Source organism: Pygocentrus nattereri, chromosome 4, assembly GCF_015220715.1.
Source record: "Pygocentrus nattereri isolate fPygNat1 chromosome 4, fPygNat1.pri, whole genome shotgun sequence".
Classification (NCBI taxonomy): Eukaryota; Metazoa; Chordata; class Actinopteri; order Characiformes; family Serrasalmidae; genus Pygocentrus; species Pygocentrus nattereri.
The window spans coordinates 34,554,969-34,563,408 of record NC_051214.1 but is presented as its reverse complement, the minus strand read 5'-3'; the positions used below and the strand labels follow the sequence as shown (position 1 = coordinate 34,563,408).

Here is an 8,440-nt window from a genome sequence, read left to right as displayed (position 1 = left end):
ACAAAAAGGATTTAAAAATGAGAAAAAAGGACCTAACAAACTTCCATTTCTATGCTGATATTGTGTTAAGAATTTTGAAATTGGATGAGGTTCTACTGTGATTCTACAGCAAAGTCAGTACTTCTTATGTTTTGGACACTTAATTGTTTTGATTTTACTTCTACTTGAGTGACTATTTATTTGAAGTAACAATACTTTTACATGATTGTGGCTTTTAATTAATTGTGGATTGTAGCTACTGTACCCATAACTAAATTCACGCAGCACATACGCATAATAGCATGCATCATTTAAATTAATGTTAAACATATTACAATTACTTGCCTATACAAACCATGATGATATGAATTTTTCATTTCATCACCTGCCTCTTATGAATAGAATGTATAAAATGCTGTGAGGTTACACAACATACAAGAGAAAAGTCTGTTACAAAGGGTTTCATGTAACACCTGGATAGTTTATTGGTACACATACTATAAAACGGTATTAAAGTAGCAGGATAACAACAGTATTTTTTAGTATTTTTCTTCGCTATAAGTTTGACAAATACAATATAAATACAAAAACACTCACAGAATGGTACATTGACTAGCTGCAGATAGCTCAGAAAACAAAAAACGATACAAACAGATGAAATTCAAAGCAACATTGTTCTGCAAAAATAATCTGCTTTTTCTGCAAACTATATAGCAAAAAAGTCTACATGAAAGTCGCGCAACATTCAACTAGTGCAAAAAGCCTCTAACTAACGAAATAGTCTTAAACTTCACACTATATTTAATAATATATGTATATTTATATATTTATATATTTATATATATCTGTATATAAATAAACCCTTATTTTGGCATTTTCTGTTTGTAAAATAATTTAAACGTCCTACCAGACATTGAGTGGCACATTTGTAAGCAATGGATTTAAGTTAAAAGCACTTTGCTTATTATTTCGTAGTAGATATGTGGTGAAAGCATAATACAGGTACCAGTCTTGATGTCAAGGATTGGAAAAGAAAAAAAAAATATAGGAAAGAAAATAACTTAGTGGTTGATAGGTGGCATTCCCATTACAAACATGTACACACTATCCCAGAGCCCTTGGAGCATAAGCATACTGTTCAATCATTTGGTTAAATTAACTACATACATTCCAGTATATACAATATACTCTCTCTTTCCTATTTAGCATGTTTCAACAGGAGATATCATTTAGTTAGAGGAAAACAAAGTGGTGACATACTTCATACTTCAGCATAATGGGGTATCTGTACAAAATGAAAACAAATGTTCTTATGTTTCTGTAAATGAAGACTGATGTGTTGTCTGCTTTAAAAACCCACAGGAAGAGCTGCCTGTTTGACTGCCTCGATCTCTCCAAGCAAAAAGGTCTCTGGACTACAAATGAACCTCAAGCACTCAAAAGTGTGAGACTAAAGCACCTATTCCTCTAACCCCCTAACTGTCGCTGCACTCAGCTCATTTTAATGATTCTTCTTCAAATCCCCATACATGGTGGTTGGGGTTAAGGGGAAATTTTTTGGTTGTTGAGTACAAGCAACCAATGGATGATTGCCAAAAATCCTACTGAATGTCAAAACAGTGCTGGGAAACCTTGCAGATGTTGTCTCACATATGTCTGAGTGGTATTTGGTTTCGGTCCATCAACATGGAATGTCAACACCATGGCTGTCGTAACATCAAAACGTATGACCACACAAATAGCGTAACAGCAGGTACAGTACAGTGTCAGTAAGTATAAGCAAAACCGAAAGTGCCATTTAAAAAAGGAATTACTGACGGAAACAAAATCTTTACCCGATGAATTAAAATGACAGATCTGGGTAAAACAGTTCATTTATTATATCTACGTCTTTAAAAAAATAAGCAAAAGGAAAACCCAATGCATTTTGATTGGAAAAAAGAACAGCACTGTAAGAACTACAATGACTAATGATTTCATTCACACCATTCCTTTGCAAACCTCAATACAGTGTCCGGACATTCAACACATTGTACCACAGGGAAAACCAAGTGCACTGCTACAAATCTGAAAATAATCCTTTGACGGCCTACCAGGTATAAAGTGCTCAGGATATTTTACGCAACTTCTTGTGTAGCGTATCATTCACAAAGTTGTGCTCACATAAACTAAAAATCTTTTTTTCAGTTATACCTCTATTTGCCTGGTGCTGCTACTATAAACTAGTACCATCAAGACAGAAGTTAAAAGGTTTACAAAGAACACTTCGAGTTCCGTCCATCTCAGGCCACCACAATGGGAGGATTGGAGACGTGCCGATGACCGATGCAGGCTTCTGTAAGTATGGTTTGTCTGTAGATGTTATGATGACAGAGGCAGCGGCAGAACAACATTGCTGGGAGTGTCCATTCCACCAGGGGCCTGGCCGCCCCAGAAGGACCTGTGGCTGCTGTCACACAGCTCCGTCTGAGCAGCGAGGCCGGACTACAGACAGAGGTCGAAGTTAGGGTTTGGTTGCATATGGGCGAGGGGAGGAGGAGTTTTGTAAAAAAAGGAGGAGGGGTCAGCAAGCAGTGAGGTTCATAAAGGTTGGGGTGGGGTTTTATTTTTTTTTTGGTTCCATGCTTGATGGAGCTTCTAAGGATTCAGAAGCATTGCCTGGTGGCTCAGAGTGGTCAAAGAAGAGAAGGGGGTTTGCTGGAGGGGGTTCTGGATTTGGAGCTGGGGTAGTAGCGTACAGAAAGGAGTCTCTCTGTTTCTTAGTTTACTGATGGGGCAGTTACACCACTGTGGCTGGTCTGCGGTCCATCTCCGCTTCCAGCTTCACCATCTGCTGCATGTCCTTGGCCTGGAGTGATCACATGGGCACACATACTCAGCTTTAAAGGTCAATTTTAACCACCCTAGGACTCCCATGACACCTTCAAATGCCTCTCCTAACAGTTTCATTAATTTTCATTTGTAGTTCACTGAGAGAAATTTTGTGTAATGAAAAACATTCTTTACATTTTTGCAATTTATTGCCATCACTTCAAACACTGATGTTTGTGTGCCTTACAAGCACAATATGCAATACCACCATCAGAAGCAACATGATGATTAAAGCAATTGTTTCTGTGGTGTTTTTGTCTTCATACCAGTTACGATTGACAAATGCTGTGGGAATACTGAGTAGATGCTTCTAGGAGCATGCTACTCATGGCAAGTGCCAAAAAAACAGACTTGAAACTTAAACTGTATTTTGTGTGACAGTGCTGCATAAAAGGCAACACTAATGAGAACAGGGCCGGAATGCAGGTAATGTGGTGTAGAAATGACAAAGTTAACACTTAAAGGTTTGCAGACACCCCTTCAAATTAGTGGACTTTAAGGTGCACCTACTTTTCTCATAGGTAGTCAAACATGTACACAGCTTGTACAATCTCCATAGAAAAGCACTGCCAATAGAATGGGACACTCTGGAGCACCAGCACACGAGCCTATGGTCACCAAGCCCGATGCCAAGTTTTAGCTAGAAGGTATAAAGCCCCCAGCATTGGACTCTACATTCTCTGGAGTGAATTTCCATCATCATTACCATTACTTCTCACAAGAAAATCTGAAGGACACTACTAGGCTGTGTAGTGTGCTTTGCCCATCATCTCTGGAGGACATTACTTTTGTATTTGTCTCAAGATGACCATAGCAATAAACATCTTCAAAATCTTGTCCAAGTGAATTATTAATGTAAGCACTAAATATGTTACAACAAAGTTATTTTGCAACTAAAATACACAAACTAAGCTTGGTAACAAACTTAGTTGATGCAGTTGTTTCAGCAGTCTATTAACCAAACTGTGCTGAGTTAAGGCCTCTCAGATCTAGAGATGATCTACTCAGAGCTTTACACTCCCAGTGACATTTTCTGACCCTCAAACAAGGTGTGTTATAGCAGTGTAATATTCCACATGAATCTGCATATTAGAAAATTCTTTTTTTTCTATAAAATGACAGGTGCTGAAAAAACTCTCTAGGTATTTGCTTAGTAATACTCTATGAGTCAGGGTAGTGAATGACTCACTGTTCAACAGGACTGCTGACACTCCAGTGGCTGACAATGTTGAGTCCAGTACCTGTAAAGTGTTTCATAACACTGCAGAGTGCTCCCACTCAAACAATGAAGGACCAGCTTTTGCTGTTTCCCTTTAAAACTATCAATATGACTCCAAAGCAGTAAGGATTCTTAACAGTGGCTCACAGTAGTAATAAGGTATGTAATGTAACAGTCATGCTCAAGCCAAACTGTATCTTAATTATTAAAGCTCATGTCTTCAATGGTTCTTACAGAGAAGATATGTTCAGCTGACCTTGAGTCAAAATTCTGGTGAAGATTTTGCATGATTGGCAGGTATGAAACTTAGTGGACAATCAGCTTCATTCACAATTCCACAACTACCTATCAGTGATTACAAAATTCAGGACTGGGAACTAGAAGGTCTGGAATCAAATACCTCTGTCAGTGCACTGTTAAAGACAAACCACAGAGTCCAATTTCATATATTTGGTACTATGACATTTTCTGACATTTCTGCTTTAAAGCATTTTATCTTGAGCGTTTCTACTAGGGATGTTAATGATTAACCAATTAACTTTTAACCAAGAAATACATAAATGATCGACTAACGCTAAAAACTTAAAAAAAAAAAGTTAATTTGATTTCTAATAAACAACTGACAACTTGAACGCAATGTCTTCTGGCAGCCCTACGTGTGTGAAGCACAACTCTGGGCTTTCTGGAGTTGACTCTGACTCTGACCGCTATAGCTTGGATCAAAACTAGGATATTTAGTTACATGGCACATGACACAAACATCTTGATGCTTCTGTTGAGTATAGCTTTAAGCTTTAGCCTACACATGTGTTTGTTACTCATGTAGTTAAAAAATCCTCAAACTACCAATGTTGACTGTTGTTTAACCCCTTAAATGGCCAGGACCCACCAGCTGGCCCAATGTTTAATTACACACTTAAATAGCTCAGTCAATTTTCACTGATGTCCCTGTACTATGTAATAAGCCATGGATTTTAAAGGGTTAAATTATGCAAATAAACATCAAGCTAGTCTCAGTGAAGCCAAATAGGCTTGGGAACTTGAGCTAATATGATAAATTCAAATAAATAGAGTACATTATGTTACTGTCATGTATGTTATGTTAGGCTATGTTGTTTTATTCAATAAAGCCTAAAGCCCTATTTACATAAAACTCAGTGCTGTGTTTGATATTTTCATGGGTTGTGTCTAACTAATTACGGACAGTTGCGGTCAAAAGAATGTATAAAAATTTGCACCCCTAGTTTCTACATTAAACATCGTCAAGTACTGACATGCACAACTGGTAGATCTTTATGATTTTATGACTGTATGTAGTTCTCAGTTTAAAAGTTAAGAAGTCGTGAAACGACTGGAACATCCTGCGCCTTATTTTACATTCTATTCCATCCATCTTAACTCATCCAATTAGCAGTTGCAACATTTTAATGGACAGTATTTTTTCGCCCAAACGCTTTATGCTCCACAAAGTCAAACATTTACAGGATGGGTTTATACATGCTGAAAGTGGCTCACTTTTGCTGTTCTAGAGCAGACTTAGGTGGGGAAAATTTTACCACACTGCTGTAGCTACTTAAATCTCTAAATGTGGTAGCCATTTACAGGTTTTAGGACACAACAGACTTGATTTATAAATGACTTGTCATGTCACTCTGCACTGTACACAGGTTGCATCCCTTATCTGCTGAAATTTAAATGATTTAATGCATCACTCAGGTAATTTGCCACTGGATGGCAACTCTTAAGGAAGTCTCATCATCTTATCTTTGTGGAAAAGAAGTTTACTAGCGTATATGAACTTAGATAATTTTACTGGTTTAACGTTGCATGAAGATCTGCTCTAGAAACTGCCTGAGGCTTTAAAAATACAATGCAGCTCGGTGGCAGCAGCAGGAATCATCTAGTGCAGTAGTTCTAATTCCCAGTCCCCAGGCGCCTTTGCATTGTATACTTTATCCTATTTCAAAATGTCTTCTTCAAATTATCAGCTAATTTTTAAGCCATTTAGAGATTCTAGACACTTTAGACACCAGTGTACTTGAACAGAGAAAAGACCATGAAGTGCAGCGTGGCGTCCCTCAGCAATGCTAATCTCAGTCAATTCTATCCATAAAAACGAATAAATAATCCATCGGTATAGGCAACAAAATGATTTGGGTACACAGGTAAGACTGGAAAGACAGAATAAGACAAGATTGTTTTCAGCAGAATGGGGAATGAGTGAGCCTACCTTGACACTGAGAGTTTGCATGATGTGATTTCAAAAGCTGTGCAAAAAAAAGCAAATCATATGTAAACAGATGAGTTCAGTGAATACATGTACAAGGTGTGAGTAATGGAAGACAAACATAAACCAAAAGAAATGAAACAATGAGAGTTGTTAAATTCATAGCACCCCTCCACACCTTCCAAATCTATCTAGGTCATCCCACTGTATTGAACTCCTAAATGTACAGTGATCTTAGTGAGATCACTGCCTAAACACATACCTGCTCATTGAATTTCTCCAGTTTTTCCAACTGCTCACGCTGGGATTTCTGCAACTGCTCTAGCTCTTTTGATTGCTTCATAGCCAACTGTGGGGTCAGAAACAGTTTACATTTTAATGGACAGTATTTTCAAAGACACAAAATACCTTTAGTTTTCTTTTTATTTCATAATTTCTGCTAAGTTTTTTTTTCTCAACTTAGTTTAGTCAAAAGTACTTTTAAAAAACCTAACATTTTCAAGAAGTCCAAGTCTCAATAAAGTATTTTTTTTTTGCCTCTGTTGTCTTACAATAGTAGTTAGTAAGTCGGTTAATCAGAGTATGTGTATGTGATTTGTTGTATGTGGGACCAAACATGTTTAGAAACATTGTGGAAAATACTTCTTCACCCATATCAGCTTTGTACCGGGTGAATTATCGTCAGAGTGGTTCAGATGTTATTTTTCACATTGTGCACGCAGTAAAACATGCAGGTAATTCTAGTTTACGAATGATCAAATGCATTACCCTCCCCACTATTTGCTGTTAATGTCACAGTAAATCTGCTGCTGCATTATGAATCTGACCCAAAGCTGTTTTGAAGTAAACTGTCCCAAAGTCTGAAAATCAGAGTGTAACATCAAGAAATGTCATGGCTGAAACATATTTTCTGCAATTAAGTCTACTTCCTCCAGAGATAGTTTTGTTTAATATTTTTAATAATTAATGTAACAAGAGAGAACTTACTCTTTTTCGTTCCTCAAGGAACTTTTTTGTGTTACTGCTGTTTAACTCCCGCACCCTCCTATAAAATAAATAACAAGCGGCTAATGTACAGCATGTTATGCAAATTAATACATTTAATATCATATATTCTGCAGCAGAGTCTGGATAGTGGCCATGTACCTCTCTCTCTCGGCCTTGTTTTTGATGCTCTTATCCTGACTGATGGCCTTGCTGTTCTCCATGGACGTCTTGGCCTGGTTAGCTTTCATTTCTTTGCTTTGCCTGTGTAAACAATTAAAAAAAAATAAGCCTCTTACAAACGTGGTTGAACTGATTTGTTCCCAAAAAAAATGATGCAAGATAAATGTCACGACTCAATTTACAACTCTCAAGTCACTTGACATAATTTGCAGCACTTGAGTGTGTTTAGTTTATAATTGATGGTAATATAATCAAGTGTCATTATATCCTTTGAAATGTTTCAAAACAGCCACAGATACATGGCGCTGATGGCAGTGAGGCAGAAGCATAATAAACAATGACACAGGGGTTTAAGACAGATTTCAGAAAGAGCTTTAGGAGGTTTCTCCACAGGCATCCTCCCACAGTTAAAGTGATTCATGCAATGTTAATGTTCTATAAAGAAATGATACAGAAGCTGCCAGGGAGTTCAGTGTATTGCCAAAGAGAATAATAATTCTTTGTAAGAGGTAGTAAGGAGATTATGAAACTACTGATTAAAAACTGAAAGGAGAATCATATTAAGCCAAAAGAACCTAGTGTTCAAAAATCTTGCTGTAAGAATAGCTAAAATAGTCATCACACACAGTTGCACACATATACACATTCACTCACCGTTCATGCACAAGCTTGAGCTGCAAGGTCTGTTGCTCCTGGACAGTGGACAGCAGTTTCTTTAGATGATCACACTGCTGCATCACATGGGCATCCTTCATCTCCTGTTCTTCTGTACTGTGAGAGTTAATCATCTCTGACCACTCCTTCGTGTGCTGGGCTACAATATCCTTCACCTGCAGGAAGACATACTTGTTAAATTGAAAAGCACCTAATTCTGTGTAAAAGACTGCTACCTGCAAAGTCTATATCTATAAAAAGGACTGCTACTAATGGATGTGTTTGTCCAATTTTATAGATAACAGTACTGTAAAAAGCCTCAT

At 37.5% G+C, this 8,440-nt stretch overlaps 1 protein-coding gene across 3 annotated transcripts in view; it reads right to left on the bottom strand.

Moving 5' to 3' along the window:
- Nucleotides 1–439: 439 nt before the first annotated feature.
- Nucleotides 440–8,440, bottom strand: part of LOC108411796 (1-phosphatidylinositol 4,5-bisphosphate phosphodiesterase beta-4) — a 90,290-nt gene continuing 82,289 nt past the window's right edge. For 2 of the 3 annotated variants that reach the window (XM_017683544.2, XM_037537910.1), the window contains 6 exons: nucleotides 8,118–8,293; nucleotides 7,443–7,544; nucleotides 7,284–7,341; nucleotides 6,559–6,645; nucleotides 6,300–6,336; nucleotides 440–2,827 (listed from right to left, as the gene is read on the bottom strand). In XM_017683544.2, the coding sequence (XP_017539033.1) occupies nucleotides 2,739–2,827; nucleotides 6,300–6,336; nucleotides 6,559–6,645; nucleotides 7,284–7,341; nucleotides 7,443–7,544; nucleotides 8,118–8,293 (549 nt within the window). In that variant the 3' untranslated portion in view covers nucleotides 440–2,738. The remainder of the gene's footprint in view (nucleotides 2,828–6,299; nucleotides 6,337–6,558; nucleotides 6,646–7,283; nucleotides 7,342–7,442; nucleotides 7,545–8,117; nucleotides 8,294–8,440) is intronic. The other variant, XM_017683554.2, reaches the window with a different exon arrangement.